This window comes from Botrytis deweyae (genome assembly GCF_014898535.1).
Source record: "Botrytis deweyae strain B1 chromosome Unknown BDEW_016, whole genome shotgun sequence".
Lineage (NCBI taxonomy): Eukaryota > Fungi > Ascomycota > Leotiomycetes > Helotiales > Sclerotiniaceae > Botrytis > Botrytis deweyae.
Window position 1 is genome coordinate 283,851 of NW_024066223.1, and position 18,680 is coordinate 302,530.

The window sequence follows — 18,680 nt, forward strand, 5'->3', positions numbered from 1 at the left end:
TTCGAATTCATCTTACAATTCGAAGATTCGATAGTCATTGTTCTTACCTTCAACATTGTCTCCTTCCTACTTGCTACAGCGGAGATAATTCAAGTCTGTCCACTTTATCAAGATGTCATTCTCCAGCTTCTATGATCAGCCACTTCGACAAATTCTTTCCGAAGTCGTTAAATTAAGCCGGCGCGAAAAAGCCCGCCACGATGCGAATATCTTAGCCCCGTCAAGCAAAGCCCTTACAGATATTGCAATCGAAGTTCCACAAATAGACTTCGTCGACGCTAATCCAAAAGTAAATGAACCTTCTCTGGTTGGCATCGATCGGGCCCTTCATCAGATTAAGATTGCGCGGAAATCACTTGGATTTGAGGAGTTGATAGGAATGACTGAAACAGCATCATTCGGTTCTAAGACCAAACAACGTGGCACTGCTCCAGCTTTTGCTGACGCAGGGCTTGATCGGATTAGGGCCGCTCACTTTACATCCGACGTTAAAGATTCACCAGTTGAGGCCTCTCGGATAGTATCTGGAAGTGAGGAAGCTATATCAAACGACGCTGCTCCACTTGTTCCAGTCAAATCTGAAGCGCGTAGTCCCGTTCTGATTGCTACTGATGTAGGGCTTGAACAAACCAAAGACGCTCGATCTACATCTGATATTAAAAATCCACAAGTTAAGGCATCTCAGGTAAAATTCGGAAATGGGGAAGCTGTATCAAACGGGGCGGTTTCAGTTGTTCCGGTCACATTCAAAGAGAAGAGTGCCGTTACAGTGGCTACTGATGTAGGACTTGACCGAATTAAGGCCGCTCTCTGTACTCCTGATGTTACAGATTCAAGCGTCAAAGTCGCCAATTCTACTTCCGACGCTGCAGTCTCACCTGTTAAAGTCTGCAAGTACTTCTTGAGTCGCAAAGGATGCAGATACAAGCATAACTGTCAATCCTTTCACGATCACAATGCCATGGCTAAGCTCAAGGAAAAATGGGCGGCCAACGATGCCAAGAAGAAGCTTGAGCAAGTTCGCACTAATCAACAGACTGCCTATACAAGAGAAGTCCTTGCACCCAAGAGCAATAATTCAAATATCCCTGTTGCTGTCGCTAAACCTTTAAAGCCCTCCCCGAAACGCCCATCAAAGAAAAAGAGGCTAGCTTGCAAAAACTTCCATTCTCCCAATGGCTGTGTTCAAAAGAATTGCCTGTCTTCACACGACGAACCGGAAAAGCTTATTGACGACACCGTTCCTGGTGAAGCCCCAGAGGTTTCCAATACTATCTCAAGCAATCAAATCCCCAAATGTCCTAAAGCCATGTTACGCAAGCGCAAGGCTAAGAAATCTTCAAAAGCCACGGTCGTCAAAACTTCTGAGCCGGAGCAGATATTTTCGGCTGCGAAACCCATTGTATGGGAAGGCAATCCTAATTTGGGTGATGAGGCCTATTGCACCGGAGCCATTCTCCAAATATTTGGCAAATTCGCCCCAACGAAAGAGGAAGCTATTGAATGGTGTAAAGAGATGGGCGTGAATCGAAACTTTCGGCATTTCAACAACTTTGACAATCTTACTATGTGGGGTCGAGCCATCAATCTGAATACCGATGAGTTTCTAACCCATATCGGATATCTACCAGAAATCCCCGTACGATTTACATTCAAGGTGCAGCTCTATATCCAAAAACTTAGAGCCGCCTATGAAGCAGAACAAGCGAGGCCAAAGTATGATATTTTCCATTGTTTCGATGACCTTCCTAACGAGTTGTGTATGAAGATCTGGGGATTTGCAGTCAGAAGTGGGAGAACTCTCACAGTCAGTCTTAACCGGGATGCAATTCATACTGAAGGGGGTCCTGGTTTATTCAAACGTCGACGTGGAACTTCACCTTCACCATTATGGCTTGTTAACAAGCAAGCGCAGAAGGCGTGCATGTTGGATAAAAGCTGTGCATTCTACTTTGGCTGCGATTATTTCTCCTCGAGATTCGATACATTGTTTCTCAACGATTCCGCAGAAAATGTCAATCTCTATGCATCTCAAATTGCCTTGTGGAGAGGCAACGTTGTACAAAGATTATCATTTCCTCATTACAGACTTTGCGACGTCACAGATATGCGTCTCTTTGCCACTAGTCTCTACAAGGCTTTCCCAAATCTTATTCGCCTCGAATTCAGTCTTTCAGATGGGGAGTACTGGTCCAAATACAGAGAGAAGGCTTCTAAAGTCGTCGAAGGAGCTGATACAGAAATTGCCAAGGTATATAAGAGACGTGGTGCTAATATCAAATTACCACGTGTTCGTTTTGTCCTGGTACCAGAGGAACAAGCTATGGGAATGGGTATTGGTGGTATTGGCTGGTAGACGGGGGTGAGTAGTTACTTGGAGTTTGTTTGCGAGGAATTTGTGCAGTTCTTGGTGGTTCTTGATAGTACTTGGTTGGATTTCATGCAGAAGGGATGATTATTAAATAGTTATGGATGAATGTCTTGAGTTGAATTGGAAGATTGATATTATTGAATCGCTTAAAAACGGCTGACTTTGCAGAAAGGTTTGTGGTGTGGTTGATACAAATGCGCGCCTGTGATTCTGGACGAGATGGTTGTTGTTATGATATGTACTTAGGTGGAGAGCAACAATGAATGAAATGTAAGTTCCTGCTACTGATATGGAGGAAAATTGACTGAAACAGATTTCTTTGTAAGTTTGTAGACAAATATTTTGTTAATTTAGAACCTACGATTTGTGTGCATATAAAGTTATAATCACTACTTAAACCCTCCCATCTTCCCCATCTATCCCAATCCGCATCAACCCGCTCACTTCGTTCACTCCCATCCTCACTTCTTTCCCTATTCATCCACTACTCTCACTACTCTCACTCCTCCCAACAAATCCCCCCCCCCCAATCTCGAAAAACCCCCCGGCCTCCGCTTCTCCATCACTACATTCAATTAGAACCTCAACACCGTACGTATCTTCAACCGCGGTGGGCATATCAACTTGAAGTTGCACATCGATTTAAGAATTAACATTAATCATCGCTTCATCGAGAAGAACCTCATTCTGATCAAGAACTGTGTGTGCGAGCGAAAATTGTCGCTGTTGTCCCTGGAGAAATTTGTGGCTTCGGGTTGTAGATGTGATGATGGAGATCTTTGATTGTAGATCCTCGAGCCCGATCTCAGCGAGGTCGATCCTGTCGATACAAATTTTCAAGTCGACGATTTTACTATGCGGCATGGAATAGGGAGGCGATGAGTGAGGATTTTTCCGGCGTCGGCTTCGTGGTCAAATCGAAGCTCGTTCAACACGAAATCAACAAGCCTGGTATTTGGAGACCATTTCTTTCTAACAGAACTTTCCAATTTGGGTGTATCCCCTATATTGTGTTGAATGACGCCCAGGATCTCTGAGGAAGTGGATTGTTCATCTAGTAGGGATCCACGAAAGGGTCACGAATAGTGAGAAGCGAAATATGGTCTCAGTAATTTTAGCCGCCGTCTTTCTCGCTGTTATAGCCACCGGATCTTTAAGCTCATAAGCCCTCTTAGAGATCTGGCCATAGTGATATGATGTATATTTGATCTCTCGGTACATCAAAGCCGCAAAAACCTGTACCAAAGAAATGTTATATCCATAAATGCGTTTGGTCAGCAGTGATCCCGACCAACGTCCTAGGGCTCCATTTCATGTATTACTCACCTCTTGAGCGGCTGATTTTTTTCATTCTCAACCTCATTTTGACTGCTTAACCAATATTATCATTCTTTGAGCTCAGATAACATCGCCACATTCAGTTCAACTCAAGGTTGAGAGCATTGGGGGCACTTGGCTTCAAGCTTCTAGACAAACCACACGATGATTGAAACAAAAACTTCATGATGAACTTCTTTAATATGACTCTGATTTGATCATGTTCTTCGCTCCAAGTTTTTGAAGTGATTGATAACAGAATACATCTCATCGTGAGTATCCAAGTTGCAAACTCTATAATTTCAAGAGATAATATAGCCCCAATGTTTGATATTCCAACTCGTCGGATTCGTATACGCTGCCGAACCAGGACAGTATGTATATTGAGAAACATGCGAACAAAGCATGAATCCCACACAACCATCTTGAAAAGAGTACTGCCCAAATTACCTACATCAAGATCATCACCCACCCCCAGAGCATCAACCATCACTTACCCCTCCCACGTGATCCTCGGACAACCTTCCCCATTCCACTCCACCCCACCACGCCCTCAATCCCAATCACGTCATTGGTTTCATCTACCATCGGTCCGCGGACCAAAATTTCACAAACTTCTGACAAAACTGCATCGTTGAGAAAGAATTGCATGTAAGAGTCATTCAGACTCACTACGTAGATTATCAAACATTTCCATTTTTTTTCTGAGAAAATTATCTCGGTCTATATTTCCAATTGGGGATTTTGAATTGCTGATTGCCAATTGGATTTACATATCTATTATATATATATATATTTCCTTCCTTCCTCCCTCCTTCCTCTACAAACAACATTGACAAACCAACAACACACACATTCACCCACCCTTCAACCTCACCACACCCACCCCTCAAAATGACCATAACCCTCCACTTCGTGCGCCACGCCCAAGGTTTCCACAACCTCTGCACCGCCAACCACACCCTCCCAGACCCCCTCCTCACCGATCTCGGCAAAACCCAATGCACCAGCCTCTCGCAAACCTTCCCCTCCCCCGAAAAAATAACCCACATCGTCGCCTCCCCCCTCCGCCGCACCCTCTACACCGCGCTCTACTCCTTCCCCCGCGCCATCGCCCGCGACATCAAAGTCATCGCGCTCCCCGAAATCCAGGAAACTTCGACTCTCCCCTGCGATACCGGCTCTGCGCCTGCGGCTCTCGCGGAGGAATTCGCCGGAAGCGTGGATTTGGGACTGGTGCATGAAGGATGGAATAGTAAGAGTGGGAGATGGGCATCGAATGCGCCGGCGATCGAGAAGCGCGCGCGCGAAGCACGGGTTTGGTTGAGGGAATTGGGGAGGAGGGCCGAGAGGGAGGGGATGGAGGATGTGAATATTGTGGTGGTGACGCATGGAGGCTTTTTGCATTATTTTACGGATGATGTATGTTTTTTTTTCTTCTTCTTTTTCTTTCTTTTTGGTGGTGTTATCTATCGATCTATCCTTCAAAAAAACTCAAATGAACTAAAAACTAACTTTCTTCCAAATAGTGGGAAGATTCCTCCCTTTTCGTCGGAACCGGCTGGACCAATACCGAATTCCGCTCGTATCATTTCCGCGCTGCCGATTCCAGCGATCCCAATGCCGCAGTTCAAGAAACGAAAGAAAGTAGAGAGAGAAGGAAGGGAACTGAGAGACCACTTACGGATGATGAGCAGAGGAATTTGAGAGCTGCGGCGGAGAGTGGATGGCAGCAAGATGGGTTTCAACAGAAGGTGAAGAATGAGGAGGGGAAGGAGGTTGAGGTTGCTGCTTAGAAAGATGGAGATGATGTAGATGGTATAGGTATAAAGAGATGGATGGAGGTTCAGGACTTAAATTGTTGAAAGATATCATAGATTGCATATAGATTTTGAATAGATTCGACAGACTCGGGTAGATGTAGATGGATGGATAGATAGATAGAAAGATAGTTCGCATGCTAGAAAGCAATCATAGAATTCACTTATTAGTAAACGGTGCTATGTAAACTAGAACCATAGCACATATACATACAAGTTATTATATTCATGTTCCTGGAGTATGATCCCGCACTGGACAAACCTCCAAAAAGCCAAACACGCCAAGGACTTCTTGACAGATATAATATTCATTGATAATCAATGATCTCATACTGTAAACTTATATACCTCTCTCCCTTCGAGCCTCGTCACCCCAATCACAACCCCCCTTCATCAATCCACTCCCTAACTGCCGTATCCCTCTCCACCGCCCCATCCCACCCCGCATCTCCAACCTCCATCTCGGTAACTCTCTCCTTCGCATTCTCACCCGCATCACAATCCTCATCCCATTGAACTCTTACTTTCAATTCATGCAATACTACACTTCTTCTCATTAACTTTGTTAGTTCTTGAGCTTGTTGTTTGAAGATATTGTTTCCTTTTTCTCCTTCATCTTTTTCTCCAATCTTTCCCTCATCTTGTGATATGTTTTGTGATATGTCAAATGCTTTCTCTCCAGTAAACGGAAAAGAAGAGTAAGTAAACAACGATCTTGGTATCCGTAACGATGAGTTAGCAGGTGGGAAGATAAGATTTGATTTTCGGGATTCGAGGAGGGTCTCATGTGGCTCTTCTTCATCATCTTCGGTTGCGCACTCGTTTGAGAGATCCGGGTGTGGAAACTGGGGATCAGGATAGCGGGAGAAGTCGTCGGCTTCGATAGAACCTGTACTTTCAAAACTAGATGTCTCAGTGGGTGGAATGGAAGCGGGGGGAGGAACGGGCCATCTTTGTGGAACCGAGATGCCGGAGTTGCGAAAGAAGAGGATGGGTGAAGCGAAGGGATCGAAAGTCTGAGATGGAGATGAAAAGAGCCGAGTTTTGAGGGCGTGGAGGGTCAAAGTTGTCCAAGGAGAACTTTCGTATAAGTCTAACGTTGAGAGGCGATTGTAGGAAAGATTTGGTGACGAATCTGCGGATTCAGAGTTGAAGATTGAGGGGTCGGGTGTGGTAGAGATGGGAGTCCAGTTAAAGATTCCATTATGCACTATGAGAGAATGGATCTTAGTGGGTAAGAAGGAAGAGGTAAACGATTCTGTGAGGGCGAGAGAGGTGGCAAGAGTACCGCCAAGGTATGATCCATAGATTAGAAGTGGTCGTTGGATTGGTTTTGGATTGTTGTAAAAATAGGTTGATTCTAGAGGTTTAGGCTCCGGTAACAGAGAGGGAAGGTAAATTTTCAATAGCCAACTATACGCTTGAAGTGTATCATGAACTGTGGTAGCGGTCAGTGAAAGCCATAGGATAACTTAAGTCTCTTTTCGGCAAAGAACCGAGAGATTGTACGCCAGGTGACATGATTGAGATTAATTTACTTACGTGGTATGGGAAACGCGTGAGATCTTTGTTTGCGAAATGAAGTTTTAGGGTCATGGGACCAACGGTAGGGTATGTTAATGACAGGATATGAATTCAATAACCATGAAGGTGTATGAAATGATGAAAGTGGAGAAGACGGGTATGGTGGTAAGTAGATAACCAGAGGTGTTTTGGGCGAATCGCGAAGGAGAAATCCATTGCGAATTCTGTATGCATAATGTTAGCTTGATTATCATTTTTTATATATAGAAACGCCATGGAAATATATCACTAACCAATGTTGAACATGTACAAGAACCCTTACGCGATTGGCACGAAGGCGTCACCTACTATTACTTATCTGGTGGATACTTACACCATGACCTTCTATCCACTGCGTTGGTAAATCACCCATCATGGCGAACAAACTTGCTCGAGAACTCACCCGAAGCCAGCATAGTTACCAGGGGAGGAAGACCACTTGATCGTTTTCCACACGTGATGCGTGAATTATCTCAAATAATGTGGAATGCCATACCGGGGGTATTTGCTTCACGGGTCGGGCTAGAACCATGGCCGGATAAATAGAAAACATAAGTTGCCAACCTACTCGACGGTGATGTGTCCCGAGATACCACAAGCGATATCATATTTTTCCACTTGTAGCGGCGCAGCTGTTGCCAATTGTCTCAATTTTTGAGCTGGCCATTTCTTGGTTGCAACTCGTGCAAATATGCGACATGTGCGTATACTGTGCCCATATTCATACAAGCGCATTTCCAACGATTTCAACTCTGTGATGTTGAATGTAGGAGTAAAGTATGGTATCCAAATTGGACCTTTTCAGTGCGACGAGAAAGACAGAATCACGATACGCGCCTTCAATCAGCGGTACTGTTCAGATCCGTCGTCTCGTCCTGTATTGTGGAAGGCTTTGGAGAATTTCATTAACATGCAGCAAAGACTCGTTTGGTGGACGCCGAATCTATAGCTTGCGCACGAGGTTGGTTGAATGGATGGAAGAGCGTTGATTGAAAATTATCGGCTTGACTTTCTTGCATCGGTTGAAAATGGATACCTAGGCTGACAAGGGGCATATGGCGCTAAGTCTGATGGAGTAATAAGTTATCAATGATCAACCCTTTCACTGAATTATTACTAATTTATTAGTTATTACCTAGGTATGATTCTCATGATGTTTCTGTCTATCTGGTATCTAAAACAATGAGTCGGTAAATGGACCAATCATTTCTACGTGTGCAAATTGCCTCCCGCGCTGATACATACTAATAATTAGTAAGTACAGAGTGAAGTAATAGCTGGAGGTACGTACGAGTTTTTATTGAAAGTCAGGTCCGTGCACTTGTAAGCAAATTAGCAATAATAAGATCTCATCTTTATTTTTAGTTAATATAAATAATTGATTTTATTGCGAATATATTGAGAAAATAATAAAATATTATAGAATGTACAATGAACGAGTTTATCATTGGATAATATATTAATATATTAATTTATACATAAGATGTTTATTTATTAAAAAGCAATATTCTCGTCTACAAAAGGCGGCATTTATGATAATTTGCTTAAGAAGATATTCTAATAATCTCACCCCTCGATCCACTTATCATTTTCCCCCCATTTCAATCGGTTCCCTCATCCCCTGAACCAAACAATCTGAAACTAACTCCATTGAGCTGACAGGCAGGCTCGCTAAGGGAACCTTGGAGAGCTTGGGAGTACTGTCACTACTGTGCGGTACAACTTGAGAACTTGCTTGTACTCCCAAGGTAAAAGAATTGAAGCACCGCATGGGGGGCAGTGCAAGTAGGAGGAGAATCAGGAGATACACAGCATTAGCATTCAATACTAATGATCAAAGAGTAAGAAGGACTGTCTGCGTCGAACCATGATTGGTCAATGAGGCATTTTGCAAAACTGTGTGTATTCGGGCATTTTTCAAAGATACGATGCGACGAATCAAGATGGAAGACTGTTGTTGGTACGGTGGACCCCCATCTTGAGGATATAAACCGTTGAAAAAAGGGTTCCATACATGTGATAATGCATATGATACATGATACATGATATACGAGTATCATATTGTCCTTTTCTACCATCAGAAGACAATTCCTCCATATTACTAGATCAGCGCAGCCCATGGAGAGTCACACAAGCACGCATGAGCAAAAAGTAAGCATCACCACATGTATCAGAATCATCTACATGTACATCACTCAATCCCTCAAAGCCTCAAAGGATTGATATCACGCCCAGCCCTGTTGGTTAGAATTGCGATTTTCCCCATTCCCCATTTAGTCGAGAGGACTTTTACGCTACCAGTGCCGCAGTCTTGGCTGCGCATCGAATGCTCTAACCCTGGAAGGATTTCAAAGTGATCCAACTACACATTTCAATCAATCAAATGATCCATCACATTTACCTGGGTAATCGATGAATATATATTATATGTATGTATATATATACGATATATACATACGATATACACACTCATATATAGAAAAGGTAATCTATCTTCAAACATCCATCATCAACTCCTCACGTTGTATGCTTCCCTCCTCTCACAATATCAAAAAACGCGTAAGATTCATGATTCAACATTTCACAGCATCTCCATAAATGAACATCTACCCTCGACCTACGAGCGCTTGCATGGATCCTTTCGAGCATGGCACAGACTCCCAAATCCTTCTACCCCTGCCTAAACTCATCGTCCTCTTCTCTCATTGGTCCATATCGGGATTCCAGATTCACACATCGAACATTTCACCTCAAACTTCACTCAAGAGAGAAGTCAGAAAAGTCAATCTTTAATCTTCTCTCCCCTTTCCGCTTGTTCAACTCCACCAAAACCATCCTGGGACATTGTGGACGCAGTCACCAAACCATTGAATTCCCTCATTCTCCAATTCTTTTCTCAATACAGATATTACACATCTTCTTTTCCTCTCCTTTTCATTAATTACACTTTCTCTCCAGAAAATCTTCGAATCTTCGTATCTTTGACTTACATAATTCACCTTTGCTCCTCGTAAGTACCGTACGCCTGTGCTTTACGTACCCCGTTCGCATGGAGTTCAACTTAGCCTACCTTGTTCCAAACAACTTACGATATATATCTAGCTATCCAACTCTCAATATCCAAAACCTAAAATTCAAAAAATAGCTTTCTGCAAATTACGAACAGTCAAACCACTCATTTACTTCTTCATGGCTTTCAGTTGAGATAACCCTTTCAAGTTGCGTCAAGCAATCGTCTCACACAAACCCTCCATCGATACGCGCACGAACACTCTCTAACCAACCAACAAATTCACCTACAAGATGGCAAAAAGGAATTGGGCAAAATCATGCTGTGGAGTGATGAACAGCATTCTAGCAGCGCTGGCATTGTATGGGACTCTATACTTAGCAGTACTCATCTTCGAAAGGGGAGCTCTTCCAAAATCGCCATCTGAACTTTACAAGAAACCCTCTCATGGATCGTCTTCTGAACATGGTTCTACACCCGTCCCCCCTCCACCCGCAACACTACATATCGAAAAGATCAATCCACATGCAAATTGGTTCAACAGACCCGAGAGTTTGGTTGTTCCAAAGGATGACTATTTGGGAAAACGACCACACATCGATACGGTTGCGAATCTAACAAAATTAGTGGAAGAATGCAGAGGATCATACAAAAAAATTGAGAAAATGCCATACGTTTTCGACTGTTTGAATTATATGAATGAGGGTGAGAAGGAATATTATTACATGCCGGCACAAGGAGAACGAGCAAGCGAGCAGCCCCCCAAGTTGGCCGAGTATCTCAATTCAGATGGTCGGGATAACTCTTTGGCTCAGTACCCATCACAGAAAGCTTACTCAAAGTCCTCATCTGGTCAATGTAATGGGCCAATTGTACCATATCACACTTACTGGACTGGCCCTGCGACTTGGAGAGTGGAGCTTTTTATAAAAAGTTACTTTTATACGCAAAATCTTCCTTGCTCAAGGTTATTCATATGGTTAGATGGAGACAGGGACCCAAATGCCATCGACAAGTTTACGACCAGAGACCCTCTCTTTGAAAAGTTTGTACCATTCGTCGAAAGGGGTGACATCACTCTGAAATTGTGGAAATTTCCCTCTAGAATACCACTACCACCTGGAGATAACACGGATGGACGTGGATATTACAAAAACCCAGGAAAACCCAATCCAAAAGGCGAGGTTCTGGTAGCGGATGGACTTATCCGAGATTCAAACGACCAGGAATGGTTGATATTGACAGAGAAGCAAATGACATTCTTGCCGGTTGCAGTTTCAGATGCTATGAGATTTGTTGTTTTGCACATATATGGAGGATCTTATTATGATATGGATGTTATCATGCTACGAGACATGCGACCGTTACTCATTGGAGATGAACATTCATTTGCAGAACGTTGGGGAGGGCATTCCAGTCCTGGTGACTATAACACTGCGGTGATGTCTCTGACAGCCAATTCTTCTTTATCCTCTTATCTTCTACGAGGTGGTGTGAGAATGGGATTGAACTTTCACCCTCGAATCATTGGCGTTATGGCTGTAAAGGATGGCCGAAATCAAGAATTCAACATGTTGGAGACTGCCGCTTTCGACCCGATCTGGACTGAATTCAACTGGGATAGATTAGGAAGATGTACAGTTCCATGTATCAAAGATTATGGACAAGTATTCAAAGGAAAGAATGCTTTCCCAAATCACGATGAATGGGAAAGCTATGATGGACCACAACTGAAGCTAGCCTCAGAGACCAAACCAAAGCATTTCTGGGAAATGAGGTCTATTGAAGAAGCAGAAGTTGAGAAGCGTGAAGTTACAACAGAACGAGCAACAACAGGAAATGGTCTCGAAATGGTGACTGTTGATCGAGCAGCATTAAGCAAAGCCGAGTACAGATTGGAAGAGGACAAATATCCACCAACAAATCGAACTCTAGAGAATTTCTTCCGAGGCGCATGGACATATCATATTCACAACCAGGTAGGTTTACAATTTTTTTGGACAAGAGTTTGGCTAATATTACTCTAGTGGCGCAAAAATCCTGAACCATCATCATGGCTTAACGTCATTCAAAGAGCGCAAGATGGTTTCTTCTCTGGTTCACGCACCAATCCATACGGCGAGACATGGCAAGGTCTTGAATTACCTCAATACGAAACATCTTGGGAATACGCATAAAATATTTGATATGGATATTTCATGAATATCAACACCTAAGACGGGTTCTTCTTCAACGCAATCTTACGAACAACACAGTAAATATGTCTATGAAGTCAATGTCAAAAATAAAATAAAGCATTTAATTGGTGGGCGCATGCACATATACTCGGATTTGAGTAATGGTACATATATACACGGGGCAAGGGCATACAATTGTGCATAGCTGGCGTTTGATGTATTCGTACATTCGTTTTTTAGATCCTTTGACCCAATGGATTCGGGCATGGGAATGGAGTTTATTTAGGGAGTTATCACATGGATACGTACATATATAGAAAATATATGCGACGGGTTGGGATTTAGCAATGCTGTGGGAATTCAGCAGTAGGGAGAAGAACGGATGGCGATTTGTGTCTACTGGCTTACCTATCTAGCATTGCCCAGGTGTATCGTATGTACGTGGTTGGATGGACTGGGATGGGATGGGATGGGGTGCTACTTGAACATCGCGGGTAGAATGTTTAGAGAGGTTATATACCCTTGCGTATCTTGTAGGAAATATTAAGAAATGTAAAAATGAAATTAAAACAGAAACTGAATAGTATCTCGTGATGGGATTTTCTAATGTGGAATCTTGTTTTGGGGATTGGGGTATGAGGTTTCCAGATGGGAGATGTTGTATTGTAGATGGTGCAGTAGAATCTGGATGTGATGAATGAATGAATGAATGAATGAATGAATGAATGATTTGGTAGGTGATCTTCGTTAGGTTGGGGTTTGGGGTTTAGGTATGGATGGTTTTGTTGGCGTTGGTGTGGGTGTGGATGTCGATAGTATGGTTGATAGTGTTGGTGTATTGATATTTAGTTTAGATACCTAGGTTATGTTATGTAGGTGAAGTACTAGGTATTTATTAATGGGTTGGAGAAAGAGAGAGTGGTGGAGGGGGAAGAAGGGTAGTAATTGAATCTTGATGGATGTGTTGATGGATGTGTTGATGGATTTGTTGATGGATTTGTAGATGAAGTTTATAGATATATGTATAGATTATATTGTATAGATAATATCTGAGTAAATAAAGTAAGTATTTAGTATTAAGTATAAGTATTTAAGTATTAAGTAGATTAAATCGATACCAGTGATTAGTGGTTGATTCTTAGAGGAGAGAGGGTTTGAAGGATTGAAGAATAATCTTTTGGGAGGGGGAGGGGTTGTGGTTTGTGGTTTGTAGATAGATACTAGGTAGATATTTCGTAGCTGATTTGATGATTATATATCTCGATTCCTACGATATCTCATTTTATCTCATATCCTTCTTTCCGTTTCGGTTGTTCGGAAAATTTTTGGTAGGGGGGGTAGGATAGGTACACCCAATTTCATAACTAGCTTCCAAAGAAAAAAGCACTTTTTTCAATATCATCTAATCGAACTTTTGAAATTGAAAATTCAATTCGATCAATACAACTCCAAATTGAAAAAACTTTGTATCATAATATAGATCTTAATTGATAGAATCTATAAATAAAATTTGAATAGAATTGATCAAAAATTTATTGAATTAGAGGTGGTTGAATGAAATTATGATTTTTGGAGTAGTTTTCAGGTTTTTGAACTTTCGAAATTCAATTTTCATTTAACCACCTCCAATTCAATGAATTTTGAATCGAAATTATTCATATTTTATCTATTGATTCTATTAATTGAGATCTATATTTCTATATAGAGTTTTTTCAATTTGGAGTTGTATTGATCGAATTGAAAGCAATTGAATTATTTTCACATAGGATTTAGCAAAAAGTTGATTAGATCAAAAAAAGTCACGTTTTGGAAGCTAGTTATGAAATTGGGTATAAGGCTGGGTATCTACGGAGTACCTAGGTAGTATCTCATACAATAATGTTTAGGTAAGGTTCAGTAAGATGAGGTATGATGAGGAATCTATCTATAAATACTTCCTACCTACCTACCTACCTACCAGGTCTTTGTGTTTTTTGGGAGGGCATAATTGGGATCTCTGGATTGTTATTATTAACCTAGGGTTTAAGGTTAACGTTCGGGTTTGTGGTGGGAGATTGAGAGGAGAGATGACGGATGAGGTAGGTTATTTTGTGTGGTGGTGATCATGAGCTATCATTCTTTTTTCTGGATGATTTTCTGGTTTGTGTAGGTTGGTATGGGTTGGTTTGTTTGTAGGTAGCTTGGGTTCATACATTTATGATGCATGCGGAATTGTGTTTTTCTTTGGGGAAAGGGGAAAGGGGTATGGATTACTTGGGATATGGATATGGATATGGATAGGGGGTTGAGTTTGTCGATTGAGAGGTTTGTGAAGATCCTGATTGAGAGGTATCGATCTGTCTGCGGGTTTGTTTATTCCTATGAGTTTGAGTTTGAGTTTGATGATTTATGATTTATGATTTGAGCTACTTACATATTCTATACTCCATATTCCATATTTCTTTACATACGACAAGCGTCGAAGATCTTCACATGCATACCTACCCATTACCTCCGTGTGGAAGGGCTGAGAATCCGAGATGAAGATTATCCCAGTTCATGCGTGCATGTATGTCAGCAGTGAGGATGAAGATGAGGTCAGCAAATACCCTTATGGTGATCTGAGTCTTTGGGGATCCTTACGTGTATATCCGCGTTGTGTTGCGTTCCTTGCTTTGTGTGGTTTTTTGTTCTTGAGGATTTCATGTATAGGGATTGATTGTCTTGGATTGGAAATTGGAATGGAATGGAAGGGATTCGATTTGGGTTTTTTCTTTTTTGGTTCCGGAAGGGGTTGAGTGTGTGGATATGGGTATGGATGTATTTTTATATATATGCATATAAATTTGACTAGGGGTTGGACGATACGAGAGGTTTGAATAAGTTATAGAGATGGCAGATGGTGATTACGAGATCATCTAGAACATTTAATATTTTTCTCGTGTTCTTGTACTTCTTAATCTTCTGGAACTCTCCTGTTTGTTTTGTTTGCGAGTTTTTGTGTCTTTCTCATCTTGCCTTTTGCTGTTGTGTCGAATTCGAATCTCGTGAAGGATTTTACGACGTCTTTCTGTTAGAAAACAGTTGTGTTTGTACTTGGGCTGTGATTGAATTGTGCTGCGCATACAGTTGGAAAATACGAAGATCGATAACAGACTTGATACGAGGATAGGGCAGAAAAGAAAAGGGAAAAGAAAAAGGACAGATTGAGATATATATATATATATATATATATATTTCCCTTGAGCATTACTGTCAATATCTTCAGCGTCATCCCTACAAAGAACAACTAAACAACCATTCATCTATTCACCCTTCGAATTCTTACCTCAATCCGTTCATCTCTCCATCCGCATTATCAATCACCACAACACCACAAAATGCACATAACAACCGCCTCCCTCCTCACCCTCCTCTTTTCCCTCTCCATCCCCCTCTCCATCTCCGCGATTCCCACTCCCGCTCCCGCTCCCGCTTCAAAAACGACAAAGGAAGATCTGAGTTATCTCGCGGAATTATTCGCTTCCGATAGCTTGGCTAGAAGTTTCAAATTGCGAGCCGATAGTAAGATTGCTTCTTTCCCCTTTTCCCACGAGAACGATTGCTAAAAATCTCCCCTCAAGGTCAATTTCCCCTCGCAGACCCTTCTGCGAATAAAAAAGTCTGCGGACGCGCATACGCGCGCAAAGACGCGGATGCGGCGTTATTTGGGAAGCAGTGCTGTTGTATGTTTTTGCATACGAAGGATGGGGTGGGAGGGAAGAGGAAGGTAGAGAGGATTAATGGGGGTGGGTTGGTGGGGGGATTGTTGGAGCATAGGGAGGGGGGATTGGGGGTAAGATTGGGGCTTAGGGGAGGAGAGACGAGGTTTTGGGGGGAGGGAGGGGGGGCCGAGGATGCGATGATTACTTGTGGGTTGGATGAGGGGACGGGAGTTTGTGAGGAGGGGTAGGGAGAGAGGGAGTTTATGGGGTGGTGATGGTGATAGTGATAGTGATGGTGATGGTTTTGGAGAATGTATCATGGGGGTTGCTTTGTTTTTTGTTCAATTTAGCGGGCGTTGAGAGATGTAGAAATCTAAAGGCGTACGGGAATTTCTTGGTGAATGGGATAAAGTGTATATATACTAGCAGATACTAGACACCTAACTAGGTAGATATACATATATATAGGTAGCTATCCATACGAGATGCGGAATTCACATATATATATACATAGGATTTGCAATTCGAAAATTCAAAAGATGAAAATGACTCTATTGTTCAAGACTTAGGTAGGTATACAAGTACCAGTAAACATAGAAGTATATTGATATACTACACAAAACACCATTTCATCCATCACACAAATCAACTCGAGCAGGTATATTCATTCAACATGTATTTCCGCCGCCAATATCTAAGGTCGAAGGTACCTACCTAGGTATCTTGAGGTAAGTGGTCACTGGGTACCGCCTCAAGTAGTAAGTAGTAGGTTCGCAAAATCACCATCCACCTCCACCCAAAATTTCCAAAATTTTCCAGCAACACGGCCGGAAATAAGCTCTCCAAAAGTCCTCTTATTCCCAGTCGATGTCTTTTTCTAAAATTTTGTCTCGTTTTGGAAGGGTGTCGATGAATCCGATTGCACAGTGCAAATTTTCAGACGTGCAACAAAACTTTTTGTCGGGCGAGGATGTCACGTGGGCTCTTCACCGACTTGGCAGAATGGGGGAGTTTGGTGTGGGAAATTGGTAGTGGTAGCGGTAGGTATGGAAGATCCATATGAGTGATTAATGTAGGGTTCACAGGTAGATATTGAATTGGATGGTAATGGTAATGAAAGGAATGGATGAGATTGGGTTGATAGCTTTTATTATTATTGTAGAGTTATTTTAGTTTTGTATTTTGCATGTATGTACCTAGTATGCATTTGAATACCACCTTCTGAACAATTCTAGAGAGGTACCAAATCCATACCATCAATTCTAACAAGATTTCAACCCCCTACCGGTAAACGAACAGAATGCATTACACACATACCAATGTAAAAAGTAATACCAAGTATCAAAGTCTCACGGAAGACCGATTCTCAAATCTAGATTGAAGACTGTGAAACAATTATTTGTCAATTCGCAAATGAAACATTATGGAATATCTACCTACCTACCTAGTACCTACATACATACACACTACTATTGCACTCATCAACATCAACATTGATACGCGATTTCTCCCAATCGTTCATCTATTTCTTGAACGACCTTGCGGTGAGCTATCGGTAGACGGTGATATGATGTGAAGTGAAGATCTCTGGAGGTGAAGTAGCTCGAGTTAGGTAACTGATACACTGATGAATAAGGAGTTGCGAGGAGTCTGTGCGGAATAATCATAGGGAGTTTTACATCCCAGCCCCATCTCTTGATGCTGTGTTATAGATATATACCAATTTATCCGCCTCGTCACCATCCACTACTAGAAGATAACTTCTAATCCAAGCCTGTTTGGCGCAGTGGTAACGCGTAGCACTTGTAATGCTAAGATCATTGGTTCGATTCCAGTAATAGGCAATTCTTTTGGGGATTTCATATTTTGTTGATTTTTTGCACTGAGTGTTTGTTTGGTTTATGGGGTTATGGTTGTTTGTGGTTGCAAGAACGATTTGGCTCGTTTGTTGTACGGTACTTTTGTCCATTTGATCGGTGGAACTGTCATCCAGGGGCTGTGGAGATGTGTGGGTTGTGGGTGTGGACCATGAATATTGGTATGCATGCGTGGTATTGATGTAGATCTACATTTTGTTTGGGAGAAGTCTGGTATGATATCCAGAGAAAATGATTTTAGTTCGAATGTCAATCATTGAATAGGTACCACCTAGCTTTGAATGACATTGTTTCTAGACCATCGCGTTTGAGTGCTCGAACTTGTCATTAGACGAGGTAGCGTCTGCTCAATCGGAGTGGATTTAGTAAAGTTAACACGCAATGAAGCTGTCTATGTCATGTGACTATAGTCGATAAATGTACACCACAATGGTTGCGAGAAGGAATCGAAAGGGACAACTACAGGATCCCATTGAATAGTGAAAAAGTAAGATATCCTGATATTGAACAGATCTCAAGATACATGTAGAATTAACATTTCCTGTTCGATGATGTCGAGTGCTGGCTTTGATTGATCTATGAGCTCAGCATCGAAGCATCACCTCGATTTCAATATCTCATTTCAGCACTGTCAAAATAATAAACAGACAAATCAGAAATAAAATAATCCATTCGGTACCTACTGCTAATAGCAGATACTCTCGTCTAGTTCTAAAGCTAATGGACACATCAAAAATACTCATAAGATATAATACGTACGACGTAATAATCATGTCTTCCCCTTCTAAAACTTCAACCAAACAAATAATAAGTGTTTCCACAAGAAAGGTATCTGATCTTCTAAACATCGCTCTTTTCATGC

The 18,680-nt window shown here is 41.9% G+C and overlaps 6 protein-coding genes across 6 annotated transcripts; 4 read left to right on the top strand and 2 right to left on the bottom strand.

Annotated features, from left to right (window-relative positions):
• Nucleotides 1-112: 112 nt before the first annotated feature.
• On the top strand, nucleotides 113-2,356 carry EAE98_007088 (uncharacterized protein; the record flags this gene model as incomplete). The annotated part of the gene is made up of 1 exon (XM_038954711.1): nucleotides 113-2,356. The coding sequence occupies one exon, from the start codon at nucleotides 113-115 to the stop codon at nucleotides 2,354-2,356; it is 2,244 nt and encodes a 747-aa protein (XP_038808853.1).
• A 657-nt stretch (nucleotides 2,357-3,013) lies between these two features.
• Nucleotides 3,014-3,235, bottom strand: EAE98_007089 (uncharacterized protein; the record flags this gene model as incomplete). The annotated part of the gene is made up of 1 exon (XM_038954712.1): nucleotides 3,014-3,235. The coding sequence occupies one exon, from the start codon at nucleotides 3,233-3,235 to the stop codon at nucleotides 3,014-3,016; it is 222 nt and encodes a 73-aa protein (XP_038808854.1).
• Nucleotides 3,236-4,582: 1,347 nt separating this feature from the next.
• Nucleotides 4,583-5,484, top strand: EAE98_007090 (uncharacterized protein; the record flags this gene model as incomplete). The annotated part of the gene is made up of 2 exons (XM_038954713.1): nucleotides 4,583-5,110; nucleotides 5,218-5,484. The coding sequence occupies 2 exons, from the start codon at nucleotides 4,583-4,585 to the stop codon at nucleotides 5,482-5,484; spliced, it is 795 nt and encodes a 264-aa protein (XP_038808855.1).
• A 401-nt stretch (nucleotides 5,485-5,885) lies between these two features.
• On the bottom strand, nucleotides 5,886-7,806 carry EAE98_007091 (uncharacterized protein; the record flags this gene model as incomplete). Its single annotated transcript, XM_038954714.1, has 3 exons — nucleotides 5,886-6,946; nucleotides 7,051-7,256; nucleotides 7,640-7,806. The coding sequence occupies 3 exons, from the start codon at nucleotides 7,804-7,806 to the stop codon at nucleotides 5,886-5,888; spliced, it is 1,434 nt and encodes a 477-aa protein (XP_038808856.1).
• A 2,568-nt stretch (nucleotides 7,807-10,374) lies between these two features.
• Nucleotides 10,375-12,258, top strand: EAE98_007092 (uncharacterized protein; the record flags this gene model as incomplete). Its single annotated transcript, XM_038954715.1, has 2 exons — nucleotides 10,375-12,060; nucleotides 12,109-12,258. The coding sequence occupies 2 exons, from the start codon at nucleotides 10,375-10,377 to the stop codon at nucleotides 12,256-12,258; spliced, it is 1,836 nt and encodes a 611-aa protein (XP_038808857.1).
• Nucleotides 12,259-15,617: 3,359 nt separating this feature from the next.
• Nucleotides 15,618-16,189, top strand: EAE98_007093 (uncharacterized protein; the record flags this gene model as incomplete). The annotated part of the gene is made up of 2 exons (XM_038954716.1): nucleotides 15,618-15,801; nucleotides 15,861-16,189. 2 exons carry the CDS (start codon nucleotides 15,618-15,620, stop codon nucleotides 16,187-16,189), a joined length of 513 nt encoding a protein of 170 aa, XP_038808858.1.
• Nucleotides 16,190-18,680: the final 2,491 nt, after the last annotated feature.